The sequence below is a fragment of the Melanostigma gelatinosum genome, assembly GCF_949748355.1.
Source record: "Melanostigma gelatinosum genome assembly, chromosome: 11".
Classification (NCBI taxonomy): Eukaryota; Metazoa; Chordata; class Actinopteri; order Perciformes; family Zoarcidae; genus Melanostigma; species Melanostigma gelatinosum.
In genome coordinates this window covers 7,268,389-7,284,623 of record NC_136644.1, presented here as the reverse complement: position 1 = coordinate 7,284,623, position 16,235 = coordinate 7,268,389, and the positions used below count along the sequence as shown (strand labels likewise).

General features: G+C 44.1%; 3 protein-coding genes across 3 annotated transcripts; all 3 read left to right on the top strand.

Moving 5' to 3' along the window:
- Nucleotides 1-807: 807 nt before the first annotated feature.
- fdx2 (ferredoxin 2) lies at nucleotides 808-3,764 on the top strand (the record flags this gene model as incomplete). Its single annotated transcript, XM_079279182.1, has 5 exons — nucleotides 808-994; nucleotides 1,331-1,382; nucleotides 2,161-2,267; nucleotides 2,369-2,456; nucleotides 2,564-3,764. 5 exons carry the CDS (start codon nucleotides 808-810, stop codon nucleotides 2,718-2,720), a joined length of 591 nt encoding a protein of 196 aa, XP_079135308.1. The 3' UTR covers nucleotides 2,721-3,764.
- A 3,094-nt stretch (nucleotides 3,765-6,858) lies between these two features.
- On the top strand, nucleotides 6,859-11,588 carry LOC306784189 (TBC1 domain family member 24-like). Its single transcript, XM_079278047.1, has 11 exons — nucleotides 6,859-7,071; nucleotides 7,233-7,447; nucleotides 7,552-7,813; nucleotides 7,947-8,063; nucleotides 8,801-9,217; nucleotides 9,299-9,538; nucleotides 9,719-9,874; nucleotides 9,987-10,050; nucleotides 10,184-10,282; nucleotides 10,421-10,724; nucleotides 10,823-11,588. The coding sequence occupies exons 1-11, from the start codon at nucleotides 6,866-6,868 to the stop codon at nucleotides 10,996-10,998; spliced, it is 2,256 nt and encodes a 751-aa protein (XP_079134173.1). The 5' UTR covers nucleotides 6,859-6,865; the 3' UTR covers nucleotides 10,999-11,588.
- Nucleotides 11,589-12,781: 1,193 nt separating this feature from the next.
- LOC306784980 (uncharacterized protein) lies at nucleotides 12,782-16,235 on the top strand. The gene is made up of 3 exons (XM_079279194.1): nucleotides 12,782-12,905; nucleotides 14,094-14,151; nucleotides 14,245-16,235. The coding sequence occupies exons 1-3, from the start codon at nucleotides 12,897-12,899 to the stop codon at nucleotides 15,357-15,359; spliced, it is 1,182 nt and encodes a 393-aa protein (XP_079135320.1). The 5' UTR covers nucleotides 12,782-12,896; the 3' UTR covers nucleotides 15,360-16,235.

Sequence of the window (16,235 nt, the reverse complement as noted above, 5' to 3'; positions counted from 1 at the left end):
AAAAAGTAAAAGAAGAGCACTCAAATTTGATCAAATTGAAGTAGTCCAAGTTATGTGAACAAATTTGCAACGTCATCATCCCTTAATACAAAAAAACGTAAAAGTAAAAGGATTATTATTATTGTCGACAAAATTAAGTGAGAAAAGGAACTCATTATGCAGAACGGCACCTTTCAAAATGTTATATGTTGCATCACTGGATTATTATTACTACTGATGCATTAACATGCCAGCAGCATTTTAGACTTGTAGTTGGTCATATGGAGCCAATTTCAAGTATTGTAGGTTTTGTGTCTAATAATCTATAACAATGCACCATATCAATAAATGTAGTGGAGTGAAATGTATAACATGAACCTCTGCAATGTAGTGGACTAGAATTAGGAAAAAATAGAAAATGGAATATGTAAGCACAGTACTGTCCAGCTCTGAAATAAAAGACATCCAACCTGTAACTTGTGCTAGTGCTACTAAAGTCTCCACCCTGATGCTGCAAACAAAATATGATCATCATGTCAAATATGATCCATTGCAAGAGATTCAAATGCCCAACAGTGTACAAAGCAGTTAAAATGAGCCCATAGCGAGCAGCTACAACGTTAAAGTAGCCTACTGTTTATGTGTTACGGGCCTGACTTCTTCTGCCACTATGAGTCCATAACATATCTTCAGTGTTGTGTCTTTTGTTACCTGTATATGAAGCAGCAGCGCCCTCTGCTGTCGGAGCAGTACATCACAGCAGAGTTGTCGCCCCGCCAGCGCTCTTTTCCCATTGGCCGCTGTCGGTCATGTGACCAAAACAGAATCATGGCGGCCGCCGCGGCTGTCCGGTCGAGCGTGGGTCTGACTTTGAGGCTTTCTCGAGCTTTACCGGACTGCAGCACATGTCCCTTCTACAGATTGACTGGCTGTGTGAGCGGTGTGGGCAGTTTACAAAGGAGGGGCTCCTTTGATAGCTTTCGGACCATAAATCGACACTTGCAGACGAATAAAGGTGAGTGGTGCAGTTTGCTAACACTTTTAGCCTCATTCAGAGAGGGCTGGTTCTTCCCCAGGACGATTTGTTTACAATATGTCTGGAAAAAGTTACTACTTTTCATTCAAGTTTTTAAAAGCTTTAGTTGATGCCAGTAGAGTTTGGCTTGCAGGTGGTCGTAGGATATCAGCAGCCGGGGTCGAAAGTACGCTCAATAACACTTGTGTAACTTGACATCAACATTCCCACATGCAACAAGTGAAACAGTCTCCACATCCGGTTCCGTCAGGAGGAGCTGATAACACCACTGTCAGCAGAAACAGTCCTGTTGTTTGTTTCTTTGTTTGTTTAAAGGTCTGTACCACAGTGAGGAGGGCAGCTCCAATGCAGAGGACCCCGACGATGTGTAAGTTTACTGGTGACGTTTTTTTTTTTTTTTTATTGTTCTCGACTGGTATTCATCAATGCACACGTCATACTTATAAACATGAAAACTGCAAAGTGCAAGACAGTGGAGACTGCATTTAATCTACAGTGCATTTGAGAGACACATTTTGAGGGTACACATTAGTACAGTTTGTAGTACATTTTATTTTTGTTCATACAAAATGTGTGGGTCACCCATTAAGTGCAGAGCTGGTGTTTTTATCCCCGGCTCCTCCTGTCCACCAGTCAAAGTGTCCTTCTGCGGTGACCCTGAGCTCTTGAATGCTCCTGATATAGTGGGACCTTGTCCTGCTAAGGATGAAAAGTGCTATGCAAGTGCAGTGCATTCACCATTTAGTGAGTACTAATGGTAATTTATGTGTGCTTAATATCAAAAGACTTATCGTCGGACACCTGTCGGGTTCTGCACAGTTTTATTGACGAGAGGATTTTGGAGGCTCCAGCAGAAATCAACACCATGTTCAACTACATTAGTTAGAAAATGGCAGCACTGATGAGTAGCAGGTACTCAGTTGGATAGAAATTGAATATATAGTGGGAAAAGTTTTGTGCTCTTGAATTTAGGCTTCTCAAAAATATTTTTTCTTTTTTGTACACTTCATTCCTCTACTGTCTTTATTTTGTGAGCAGTAAAAAGGGCAGAATGGTAAAATAAACTTTTTACCAGATAAGCTCAAATGTATGATTGTTAATAAGTGTATTCATATTTAATGGTTTTTAATCCGCTGCTGTTTTAGGGTGAACGTGGTGTATATAGATCGGTCAGGCCAGAAAATCCCGGTTAAGGCCAAAGTGGGAGATAATGCCATGTATCTGGCTCAGAGGCATGGAATTGAGCTGGAAGGTGAGTGCTTGCACAGTTAAATGTCTTCATCTTAAATATTTCATTGAAGCATTGGTGTCAAGATGTTTATTGCTCATGATATGTGTGTCTCGTTCATTTAGGAGCCTGTGAGGCATCACTGGCCTGCTCAACATGTCACGTCTATGTGACTTCTTCCCATTTTGACAAACTGGCAGAGCCTGATGAGAGGTAGGTCCGCTACAAATGTAGAAAATCTTCCATAACCACAGACAAATGTGCGCGATGTGGTGAGAGGGATATCGCTGTAAATGTTGACTGATATATTGGCGTTCTAGGGAGGATGACATGCTGGACATGGCGCCCATGCTTCAGGAGAACTCACGGCTGGGATGCCAGATCATTCTCAGTCCAGAGCTCGACGGCATGGAGCTCACTTTGCCCAAAGTCACCAGGAACTTCTACGTGGACGGCCATGTGCCCAAACCTCACTGAGAAGAGGAGCGGGTGCCGAGAGTTGGAGGAAAAAACGAAGGAGGGGGGGGGGTGACGACGCAAGCGTGACGCCGTGTGTGCTGGTTGAGTAAGGGGGGGGTTGCGTGAGGAGAAATGCTCGGCTAGGGTGGTAAAGTCCGTAGCAACTCCAAAGACTTCTTCCCGACTGACTATTTCCACAGTTAACCAATGACAGGGCAGGCCTGCAGATGACATCAGGCAGAGTCGGACACTACTCGAGTCTCACTGAAAGTGAAATGAATGATTACTTCCAAGAAAAACATAAACGCTGTGATGGTTTAACAGACGTATTTATTTATGTGGAGTGTTCTCAGGCCAGCATCAAGACGCCATTCAATGCCACCAACACCTGACAATTTAAGAAACAGTTTCACTTTTGTTTCATTACATTGCAGAGCAAGTTTCAACAAAGTTCATCTTTGCGCTGTTCAATGGAACATTCCTTGTTACAGCTCGTATTACAAGATGTTCTTCGTCATTTCTGCCACTCTTGAGTCACTTCTTAGATATTGTATGCATTTACTTCCATATTTTTATGTACCAGATTAATTTGTATGTGTTTTGCTGGCTTATCAACATGTTACCGCTGACTAAAGTTAGCCCCAAAAATTTCTTCTGCATGGTACGGAAGCCAGACATAGAAGAAGCCATTTATCATAAAGAAGTGCATTTCAAAGACAAACGTTGCTTGAAGCTGAAAGGGTGGGCTCGCAACAAAGTCAATCAGAATTTAGACTGTTAAAACTTACATTTCATTCACTGTGAACACGACAAATCATATTTAGGCAAATTGTGTTTCAGATGCTCGATGGAAGATGCATTTTAAAGCACTTCCTCTCAGCTTCAGGTGTGCTTTGATCGTGAGCAGAATGGAGGTTGAGACGTGTGTTGTGAGCGTCACGTTACCGTGGAACGGGTTTACCACATCGACCCTTTACTTGTTGAAGTCTATTGTACTTGTCCTTACGCACAAATGTAAGTCAACTGTGTATATCGTGTGTGAGAAATGACTCATATTTAAAATCGTGCAATAAAATGTTTTTAAACGTAGTTTTTGAACACTGCCCTCATTACTCAGCAACAGTGGCGGCTGGTCAATAGAGGGCAATGGGGCATGGACCCACCTTGAGCCACACACAAAAACTAATTATTATAATAATCATAAATTATACAAATTGTCAATATTTGTGTTTTTGAACTATGGAATGCACCCAGTAATATGAGAACATAAGATAATGGGAACAATATTCTTTTTAATTTTAATACATGTAGTGTATTTATGAAAAATTATAAAATAGACATAACTTTGTGATTCTGTTTAGGCCAGCAGAGAAGGCCCTGACGGCCCACCACTGAGTTATGCTGTATCTTCTCAATGTGACTGTCATAATGCCATATCAATTACTGGCAGATAATATAGTTCACAGTGAGCCAGGCTATGACAGTAGATGTCCATTTGTTAAAAAAAACATTAAATATCCAATTTATTTTTATTTAAAAGGCATATTATGAAAGTATTCTTAGTTTTATTACTTCATACATTTTACAGTTGGCCAGGTGGACAGCCTAATGCTTGTTTTGGTAGTTTATCTGCTCTTTCGTTTCCTTTCACCCCTCTGTGTGCTGGTACCCACATAAATGATACAAAAATACCCATATTCTTGAGCCGGAACAGTGTTTCATATCTTTCATGAATTAAATCCTGCCTGCTATGAGATGTGAATGATTGTAATGAGGATAATACTGAACTGGAATCTGAACAGACAACGACCTTTTCGATCCGAACCTCCTCTACCCACTGCAGTGCTGTTATAATGGCCAACGTCTCAACTGTATAAACAGACAGATGATCTGATGTTCTCCTTTTGACTTCATATTGCAAGGTTGGTATAGTGACTGCAAACCCAGTTCTACCTGTATCAGGATCTTTAGACCCATCTGTATATGCTGCAGTAAATGACTGATATGTTGTCTGGAGTCTATCCATCACCACTCCAGCCATGTGATCAATATCTTTAAATGCTTGGGTTTTGTCCAAAAAATAATTATCAACTGACACTGAGGGAAACAGCCACGGTGGTGTAGTTGATGACGGTATTGTAGGAGTGAATGCTATCTGATCCAATGACATATCTCTTGCTAATTTTCCACTGCTCCATGCAAGTGGAAAATATGCATTGTCCGTTAATTGCGAAGCATCCCGTCCTGCGTGGGGTTAGGGTCCGGATAATTGAATCAGTTTGGGCTGTTTTCTTTTACAAACAAGAATGATGGTCTGGAGAAATGGGGATTGTGTGGCGATTGCTTAGCCCTGTTTGAATCTGTAGGGAACAGCGAAACGCTGCGGGGAGAATGTAGCGTGAGTTTGTGCGTGTTGTTTTGCTTCCGGGGTCAGACGCTGACCCCGGAAACTAAACAGACAGACAGACCGGTCCACAGAAAACGTTATATTTACCACAATTTAAGCTTCTGCATTTTACAAATGCACCAGTATTATTGTTCGGGTTGTAAGCCTTGTACCGAACGGTTTAAAACGAATACGTGATGTTACACCCCGACAAACAAATAACCGTAGCTGTGGCGCCATCATGAGGTTATTAGGTGGTAAGACAGCAGTGAAGGCCCAGGTATAAAATGCACGGCCCGACACTGGTCTATACGCACTTCTAACAAGTGCACAGCAATCCATTCAGCCTTGTGGTTGAAGGCCTGGAAACCATCATAAAAGAGCATTCGGGGTGGCGAATGAATGAAATTATTATTGCAGAGAAAAAGCCTTTAGCGTACATCTAACTTCAACATCAACTTGTCACAAATGCACTTCCTGTGCTTTCCCATTTATAACTCCTTATTGAGTGAGAAATGGTATGATCATACAAGTGGACCTCAGGATGTATTATTTCGTATAATAGGAAAAATGATTGACTGCAATGTACTAGACCGAGAAATTGAAGTGAAAGCAAAAAGTGTGACGAGATGCCTCTCTCTCCTCCAGTTTGCGTCGGTGACTAAATTTATGTTATTTGTGATTTCTGTCATGCACCTCAACTGCAATTGAGTTTTTACTAAAACGATATCTTATAGCTTAAATAATAATTTTAAATAAATAAAAAATTGCATTTAGTTTTCTTCCCACAAATGAATTAAATGCTAAAACCATCCCCTTATTTTCTTCTCCCAGTGTAGTTTGACACATTTCTTTTGCTGACACACGAGTGCTGGTACCCAAATACAACCTGCCCCCCCTCACCAACACCCTCCCCTCCTTGTGAATTCTGTACAATGTTTATATGGACCTAAACAGATGTAAACGGTACGCTCCTTGTCACAATATAGGTCACAGACTGAATAGTATGCAGGCTGAATGATATCTGTGTTGTAACTGCTTTCATTTACTTACATTGCCCCCAAACTGTACAAGCATGACTTGATAGTATGCCAGCCCTTCATGGAAATTAACATGAAGGACCAACGACATCCCCAGAGTTTGGTTTTCAACTCGGTTACATGCGGCGCCCACATATGAGACAAGTGCTTGTCGAGGTTTTATGTTTCATGACCAAACAGTAGTTGTGTTTTGATCAAAACACACATCTGTTGTGTAGAATAATAACCTTTGGAGGACTTCTTGGAATCATTTGACATTTCGCTGCCGGCGGTTTCGGAGAAAAGAATATGATTACGCTCCTGCTTCAGATGACCTTATTATGAATGTTGAATTCTTCGACAGGTTTCCCTATAAACTGTAATAACTGCAACAGCGATGAAAGATCTCTTGAGGTGTGAGTGGATGTAAAGTGTGCTATGTCATGTGATCTGGAGGTTTTTATTCCTTATATGATGCTTCTGATTTTAGTGGCACCGGGGATACATTCCAGTTGGACTAATTACTTCTCAGAATGAGACACTGCACGTTGCCAATGTTAAAACAGGAAAGTCAGCTCAACTGTTTGTTTTTTTTGTCAACGGCTGGAGTCACCACAAACAGACCCTATACCACCATACCTGTCCCACATGACCGCAGGCCCACAGGCCTATATAACGCCCCGGCCCTCAGAACGAGCAGCTTAGTGACACTTTTAACTCTCCACATCGCAGCACGTGGAGGGACAAGACTTGAGACGATGATCGACGTTTCAAGAACGCCGGAGTTCTCCAACTGTGGCGACATGAATTCCATCACGATGTGCGCGTCGTCCGACCAGGACCTGGGCTCCGTGGAAGAGGGCAGAGGCCGGCAAAGGTCTCACTCCTACTACAGTTCGGAGGAAAGCCAGAAATACGGCGTGCAGACGCAGACAGAGGAGACCTTTCTGAGGCCTCGCTCCAGGTACGTTTTCACATGTGCTGTTTTTTTTCCTCATCATTCAACAGACACGTGTCTTACTTTTAATTTATGTGGGTTTTGGCTTTTATTGTTGTGGGAAAACACAAGAAAAAAAGGGGCTTAATCCTGAGCACATAGTTAATGCTGATTCTACTGCTCTCCAGGTCCTTTTACAGCTGTGAGACGACGGAGCTTAACTCCGATTACGACGCGGGGAACTTCTCACAGCCCAGTCCGCTGAGGCAGAGGGCGAGCTCCCTCATCCAGTATCAAGTGAACAAAAAGGAAAAGAGAGAAGGGGATGGGCCCGGTGTTCCAGTCAGCTCTAAGAAGTCCAAGTCCAAACGAAGCAATCACTCACAAACAAGAGAACATAATGGTACTGAAATTATTCTATGTTTCATAATCGCATGTGTTCCTCTCCCAAAGTCTATTTGCCTAAAATAAAACTGAAATATGTGTGTGTGTGCATACTTTGCTCAGGCAGTAAAGGCAATCTCAAACCAGTGTCCATGATGACCATCTCTGAGTCGGACAGCTGGGAGATTAACTCCTGCTCGGGGATGAAGTATGGGCAGTTTGTGGACTGGGAGAAGATCGACCCCGAAGCTGCGGAACGGTACCAGCAGATCCTGCAAAGTGACCACCAGCAGCTGAAAACCATGGGCCGAGAGGGATTCTGGGCCATGCCGCACACACTGAGGGCCAAGGCTTACTACCACATCATCCACAGCATCAATTCAAGGTTAAGATTGTCGCATTGAATTTTTATAAATGGTGTCATGAAGCACACGGTGCATTGATTGATGAGACTTTTTGCAAAATCGGTGGCTGCTTTTACCATCTAAATCCAAATGCAATTGATGTTAAATCTGCAGCAGGTGCATCACTCCAGACAGAAATGTCCACTATGAAGTGGCCAAGCAGCACTTTGGAGAACATAAAATCAGCACCCATGCGGTCCCAGAGTACATGGAGGCGGGAGAAATACCCAGGTACTTTGGTGGGATAATGTTGGGTCATGTGTCATAGACATGGTGCGATATAAAAACATGTACACTGTAGTATGAAGATTAAACTAGCAAGAGAACAAACCTGTAAAGTGCCCTCATCATGTTTAAAGTTACTGCAAGGCACTCAGATTAAATCATGCAGGTTCACCAGGAACTCCTTCAGCTCAGATACCTTCGGGGTCTCCAGGCAGCGACCAGCCCGCCACAGACAAACCCAGATCTGGTTTCGCCTTCGACCTGCAATCGGGTGCTCCGGTGGGAGGAGGAGAGCTCACCGCCCTGGCGGCAGCGTCTCCTCTTCCTCCTCCAGGAGCAGAGCTTCTCCTCTCTGCTCCTCCGGTCCCCGCTGGGAGCCGCCGCCGACACCACGCTGCTGGAGACCCAGGCCGTATTGCTGGGCCCGCTGGAGGGAAGAGAGGCACGGGAGAACCAGAACCAGAACTGAGCTTTGGTCAAAACCTGCTGCAGTAAAATGAGTTTTATTGGTTTTCTAAAAGGGACTCGGTAACACTACCACTTTCATCCACACGGACCGCCAAAATCAACACAAAATGTAGTAGCTTTAAACATTTGGTTACAATTTTGAGTGACCTTTGTTGGATTTAAAAAGGAAAAAAAAGATCTGATGCGAGATGTTGCTTTAAATGTTGAATTATCACGTGTGCTTTTAAATGAAAGTGTCCCCAAGTGAATCGTCTTCTCCATCCTCCCTTATCCAGATACTGTCTCAACAAAGCAGGCCTGAACTCCGTGAAAAAGATCCTCATTTGTCTCGGCAAATGCTTCCCGGACATGAACTTCTGCCCCATCCTGCCCGAACTGGTCTCCCTCCTCCTCCACTTCAGCGAGGACGAGGCCGAGTGTTTCCACAGCGTGTCCCGGCTCATCTGCTACGACGACCCCAACAAGCGCTACATCGACCAGACCTTCCTCACCTACCGCGCCTCCTGCATGACCTTCGGGGACCTCGCCAACAGGTGCTGCAGGGGCATCCGCAAGCTGATCGCCAGCTCTCACCAGAACCTCTTTGAGTTCTACTCCGACTGGATCATGTGGATATTCGCCGACCTTCCCTTCACGTATGCCATCAGAGTGCTGGATGTCTACATCTTGGAGGGCTACAAGGTCCTCTACAGGTTTGTTGCTGCCTCACGTGGAAACAAAAAAATGGCCGTTACTGCCGGAGCGACACCGTAACCGTGTCGTTTCTTGCGTAGGGTGGCGCTGGCTTTGCTCAGCCTCTACAAGGTATCCGTGTCATCCAGAGTGGCGGACGTGGAGGACTTCCGTACGGACATGAAGAGGTTTGTGCAGAGCGTGGCTCGCCACTGCACGGCTGAGAATCTTCTGGAGAGGGCCTTCATGGTCCCGATGGCCACGCGGAGGGAGCTCAACCTCCTGTTCAACGCCAACAAGGACGCCCTCATGCAAAAAGGTGTCGGCACGCACCAGAAGAGGTGGGTCAGCGCAGAAGTTTGATGTAGAACAGCCCGTGAGAGGCTTATTTGTCGGCAGAAATAACAGGGATCTGCTCATAATAAGCATAAGGACTTTTCACGATGGATAATTGCTGAAAAATAAAGCTCACATGTATCTTATTTCAATTTCATATTCTCGTCATTTCTATGTTCCTAAAGGCAGTCGGTCGAGACGGTGAACTTCAGCAACTTCGCCTCCAGTGTCGTGACTGGGACCGAGATGAGAGTCGTCTGGGCCTGGATACCTGAGCGCTTCTCCCTTTTCAGCCCCATCCAGCTGTTTAGCACGGCGGAACACGGAAGAAGCCTCGCTTCGTAAGCCTTAACTTGAAATAACTACCGGTCGTTCTGAGCAGTCTGTTAAAAAGTATAAGGACATGGATATTAAAAACAACAATAAATCCTGTTTTTTCTCTCTCTCGTGTAGATTCTATTCACATGTGGAGGGACACGAACCAGCGGTCTTGATTATCAAAACTATGTGTGAAGAGGTAACATTGGAAAATGAATATTGGAATATTTAGCTGTATATGCTTTTCTTTTTTATTTAATAGATTTGAACCCAATGTCTACTGATTATAATTATGGAATACATTTTGTGCTGAAATAATTCTCATTTCTCAGGTCTTTGGTGCCTTCCTGTCAACAGATGTGATAGAAAGGAAAAAGCACGACTCTGAGGGACTCACGTATTTTGGAACCGGGGAATGTTTTGTTTTTACGGTGAGACATATTCCTGCTTTCTTCTTCTTCTTCTTCTTGAGTTCAACTCGTCACATCACAGGGTTTGCTGCGACATGCTTCAAGTCGGTCACCTATCTTTATTACCCTTCAATAAATAAAGTTTGCTCACTCCCTCAGCTGCGTCCCAACATGGAGCGCTACCAGCAGGCTATGGTCAACATAATGACCAGAGCAGCTTCCCCTCAGCAGGCTCGAGACGGCAGCTTGGCCTCCTCTCCGGTGTCCAACGATGGCTGCTCCCCCATCGCCATCGCCACCCCGACTCTGACCTGTCCCGCCGGAACCCTCCAGGACCCCAGCTACCTGACGATCCCCTTCACCGCCCCATCAGAGGAGCCCACGACGGCCAAAGAGCCGAGGAGACCCAAGGAACAGGAAGCATCCATGTTCATCGCAGGCAGTGACAGTCGGCTAATAATCGGTACGCCAGTGGAACATATTGTTAGGTCTTATTTATTCCTTTTAAAAAGTTCTAGTTAACAGTGTGTGTATGCGGTGCTGATGTCTGTGCTTTCTTAGGTGGTGATGGAGGCCACGCACTCTGCCTACAGGAAGACCTAGAGGGGGGGCTCTCAGAGCCTTGTGACACATTCAAGAGCAACCAACTCTGCAAGGGACATTTCAAGATCCAGGCCCTGGAAGTGTGGGGCATCCAGAACTCTATTTCCTTTTCTCACAGCTTTCCCTCTCAGTAGACTAACGGGCAGAGAGAGAGAGAAGCCGTGAAACTTTGCATCTTTGTTGTCTATTTTTTGCTGTCTTTTTTTTTCCCAATGCTGTTTCATTGGACTTGATTTTTATTTAAATGTTCAGATATTTACTTTGTGAAATTCACATGTGTGCACATGACATATTGCAAAGCAATTGAGGGAGATTTTACTTGACTTTGATGTCCACATGTCAAGTCAAGTTTATTTGGAGAGCCTTATATTGCACATTTCGTCTCACGGTTCTACACAAGCCCACATAAACAATGGTTCCTCTCACAGAGAAGCTCTCTTAAAACATAAGGAAAATCTCCACACATCTCATCTTATCACAGAGGGAAGGGTTGCGACATGCCAGCTAGAGCTATTGCATGCAACGCCATCTGCTGTAATGAATCCTATCTGTTGCACAAAAAAAGAGAGTACTTTACCCGGATGTATATAATTCCGCATGTTTTTGTATTTTGCAGTTTATTTGCATTTGATACGCAATTTAACTTCATGCTCTTTTTCACATGTTGTGATCAGTGGCTCGTGTTGTCCCTATGTCTAATGACTTATTCTGATATAGACCTGTTGTGAACATTATATTTTTTTTTTACTGTGTAATGGAGTCAATTTCAGACTGAAATTATTTTTTTTACTTTCTGTTTAACCTTTCTAAGTTCTGAGTTGTCAACATATGGAGGCTATTACGAATAAGGGGTGTAGGCCTATAATATGTGTGTATACGAGGGCATGTCTGTTTATTTGCTGTTAAAATGACGTGAAGGATTTTGATATCCTTTATGCACACCTTGTTGATGAGACATGTGCTGCGTTCTAGTGCTTGTGAAACTATCGTAATTGTGGTAAGCATGCATCTGAACCTGATCTGAAAGTGTGAAAATGTATTGTTTGTTTGTTTGGTTGCTCGATTGTTTGTTTTTGTGATAAAAGACAAAAACACATTTTGAGCGGGTAATAAAAACGATGTCAACAGCCAACATACCGGTTGGTTTGTATGTTGTTAAATCAGCGTACGGTTTGGATGCGTCTACTGTAACTTGCTTTACCTCAGTTGACACATTTTTCTTTAAAATAAAACGTTAAGCTGTACATATTGTGTACTATTGTCTCATCATTTAGATACCAAAGCACAACGTAGGTCGCCTACATGGCGCATGAGCAGTACAATACAATATGAATCGATAACAACCATTGAACTTCCGAATTTACGTGTGTCATTTGAAGGTATCGTGTAAGGATCGGGCAACGGGCATCAACACTTCTATGCTACAACTTGTTCGGCAAACTGCAGCGATTAGACTGCGGTCAAGACAGAAGACACGGACATTTTAGTGCACCTATAGACTGACATTCATGCTAAAACCGTTCAAGCGGGAGTGAACGAGGGACTTTGCAAAGATAGCGGAGGGATATACGTTAGACTATTTCCGGTTTTCAAAATAAGATGTCAACAAAGCGTAGCTATTATTCCTTTGATTATATTTCCAGAAACCCTCAAATCAAAGAATAAATACACACATAATTTAGTTGTATTTTTTATTTGACTCATAAGGTACAGGTAACATGTAATTCAATTAATCTTATTTCCGTTTGTATACGTTATGTTGACATATTTTGAAAACCGGAAGTTATCTCATGTCGATCCCTACGCTAACATCGAACACTCCCTCGCTCGCTCCCGATCTGAGCCTTTTGAACGAGTTTACCACGAATGTATAGGTGCGCTCAAATTTCAATGGCGGCTGAATTGACCACGGAGATCCGAGTTGTTTGCTAACCAGACCGCAGTAGCGAGGTAGTTATCGTGAAATGTCAAGAAGGTTGAATTTAGAACGCTGCAGAGAAAAGACGTGACTGACCTTCGGTTTTTAAGGATTATGAAAGAGGTGGGACTCAATATTTTATGCCCTGCTCGACCGTGTACGCATTTGCGATGCTAGCCAACGTTAGCTTCGGATAGGTTAGCCGATAGCTAACGTTGACTTGTTGTGTGCATGTGTGTCCCAGATAAACAATCATCCAAACTCTCTTTTACAGCCACTAAAGCAACACAATAGTTTGCGCTAACCAGTAACCATACAACAGTCGGGGGGTCTCTGTAAAGACACGGGGTCATGCTAAACGCAATACAAAAACATGTTTACTGCATGTTTACACATCCATCATATCCAGATGTGGTGTTTTTCTGAATCAACACCGTTTACTGTCCAATTTGAGGTGCATTCTGTAACGCTCTATCGCGTGTCGTCCAATCCATTTTGTCATCGCAGCATGATCCCTCAAAAGTCAGCATTGTGAACAGCTAACCAGTCACATAGCTAGTCGGTAGATTAATGGTATATAAATACAGTCTATCTCGTCAGGCGATGGTGCAATAAAAACAGCCAAAAATGGGCCTTTGTCATATCTTAACCCTGCTTCAGAGATGATGGGGTAAAGAAGGAGAAGCGTCTCTCAACACCTGATTTAATCTTCGAGTGGTTTATCAAAAGTAACATTAACACGCCATACGAGACAACAGCTGGATTGTTCTGCTTCACGTTCTCCTCTGTGGGGGTCCTCATCACCCAGCACACCACATTCATTTCTGGTTGTCAGCTAGCAGAGCTATATGTCAATGGTAGTAAACCACCACCTGACCCAAACAGCTGAACCCTGCCATGCCAGGACCTTGTTGAAATAGCCATTGCTGTACAGAATTACCAAATTAGGTGTGTGGTCATTTAGAAAATGTCACTGTTGCATAGTCCCCCCCCCCCCCCCCCCCCCCCATAGAGCACTGACAAGTTGATTTTATTCATAATGCATTTTATAAATACAAAATAAACATGTCTAAGGGATTTGCATTCAAATTATATTGTATGTTTGAGTGTGTTTACGTGAGAAAAATAAGTGATATTTGACGATATATCATTACAACATGTTTAAATCAGTTTCATCCTCAACAATCCAGTGACGTTCAGCTATGTTATACAGATCTTGAAAGTCCAACACTGAATCCCTGCTCTACCATACTGATGTCAGTTTCCAATTCCTCTGTTTGTGTCTGTTTTTGCGTCTGTGCGTGTGAACAGGCTGCAGTCATGGGCCCGGGCGCCGCGTCTGTCATTAAAACAGAATCTTCAGAGGAAAGTAAGCGTCGATGCTTCCTTGTGTTTTCTTCATTTTTCTTTGGGTCCTTTGGGTAATATTAGTCGGTAATTCTTTGATGTGACTGTTCCTCAGGTGCCGGAGAAGTCTACATAAAGGAGATCTCAGAATCGGATTCCACTGATGACTCAACTGCCACCGAGCCCGAGAGACGGCCAGAGCGCAGCGCATCAGACAAGAGCTACCCTTGCTCCGTCTGCGGCAAGGCGTTCGACAGACCGTCAAAGCTGGAGAGGCATAAGCCTGTGCACACGAGGAAGCCCAAGACTCGTCATCAGTGTCAGGACTGCGAGAAGAGTTTTACGCAACAAGAGAAGCTGATCCGACACCAGAACTGCCACAGCAGGACTAACCAGCACCCCTGTCCCGACTGCGGGAAGGTGTTCAACAGGCCGTCGAAGCTCGAGAGGCACAAGCGCACCCACTCGAAGAAACCCAAGGTGCCCCATCAGTGCTCGTTCTGCATGAAGACGTTCAGCAAACTTAACAAGCTCGTCCGTCACAAGCGGATGCACACCGGGGAGAGGCCTTTCACCTGCTCCGTCTGCGGGAAAGGGTTCTCCGAGTCGGGCCACTGCAAAGCGCACGAGAGGACGCACGAGGAGCAGCCGGAGAAAGCTCACTGCTGCGCCGACTGCGGGATGTGCTTCTTCAAGGCCTCGGAGCTCCGCCGGCACTTCCGCTCCCACACGGGAGAGAAACCTTTCCGGTGCACCCTGTGCGAGAGCCGCTTCTCCCGCTCCGAAGGACTCAAAAGGCACATGAGGAGCCACACGGGGGAGAGACCATACAAATGCGTCATCTGCGCCAAGAGCTTTTATTCCCGGCAGGATTTGAATATTCACGGGTTGACCCACTCGGGAGAGAAGCCGCACCTTTGCCCCGTGTGCGGCAAGGGCTTCTCGCAGCTGGGCAACATGAAAGAACACGAGCAAAATGTTCACATCAAGTCCGAGAAGTACATTTGCAACGAATGCGGGGCGACCTTCACGCGGTACAAGTCGCTGACGAAACACCAGAGGACGCACACGGGAGAAAAGCCGTACCCGTGCCTCACCTGCGGTTGCAGGTTTTCATGGAGCCATTCGCTCAGCAGACACCGGAGGACGCACACACACAGACAGATGTCTATGGAAGCATCGAAAGGCAGATTAAGTTTTGAAGGACCCTCTGAGAATCCTAGCAGTTGAAAAATAGAAGCGAGGACATTTTCATCGTCAAGCTATCTTCCTGGAGCCTCAGTCGAGATAACACGTGGTGTTCTGTCACGCATGGAGAACTAATTTTCAAGCTTTGTGACTATTCACCCCGCTGATTGCCTTATATTGCCACAAAATATCAGTTAGATACTCTCAGTACAGGCCTCCAGATTCGATTTTTGTGTTCTATTAATTGGGTGAAGACGGATCATGTGGCTGTTTATGTACACTGCTGTATGTGGTGAAGCTCTGTTTACATCTTCCTTTATGACAGAGATGTCCTTGCCTTCAGCTAGTGTGGAAGAGTTCCTGTTTGTTATCAACCAAAAGATGTGTCGCAAACAAAGTAGAGTTGCCCTGACTCCAAGACCTGAACTCGTATTTGACATGCAGCCAAACTGATGCTAGAAACCATGCCGGCGACGTCTCTGCACCTGTGTGATTGATGGAGATGTCGGACTGAAGTCTTGACTAAATCTGAGTAAATGTCTGCTTCCCCAATAATGTTGAACTCCAACTGATGTTATCTGCTACCTCACGTAAACAGTGAAGCCACACACTCATTAACATTAACCAAGATGTGTGTGTTGTTCAGTCCATGCCAGTAGCTTTTTTGATTTTCCAAAAAATGTACTTTCTTTTTTTAAATTGTTTTGAATATAACACTTGAATGCCAAAAACAAAACTTTTATTTGTCAAAATCTTTTTGAAATGTTTGTTTATTTTTTTTTAATTAAACCTTCTCATAACAGCAACAGTTTTCCTCTGGTATGAGCTGTGTGAAATTAAAATGAATATACAACTTTTTGCACAGTTTGCACAAATATGATCTAAAATGTGCTCAAATGTACTTTGAGTTGTGCTGAT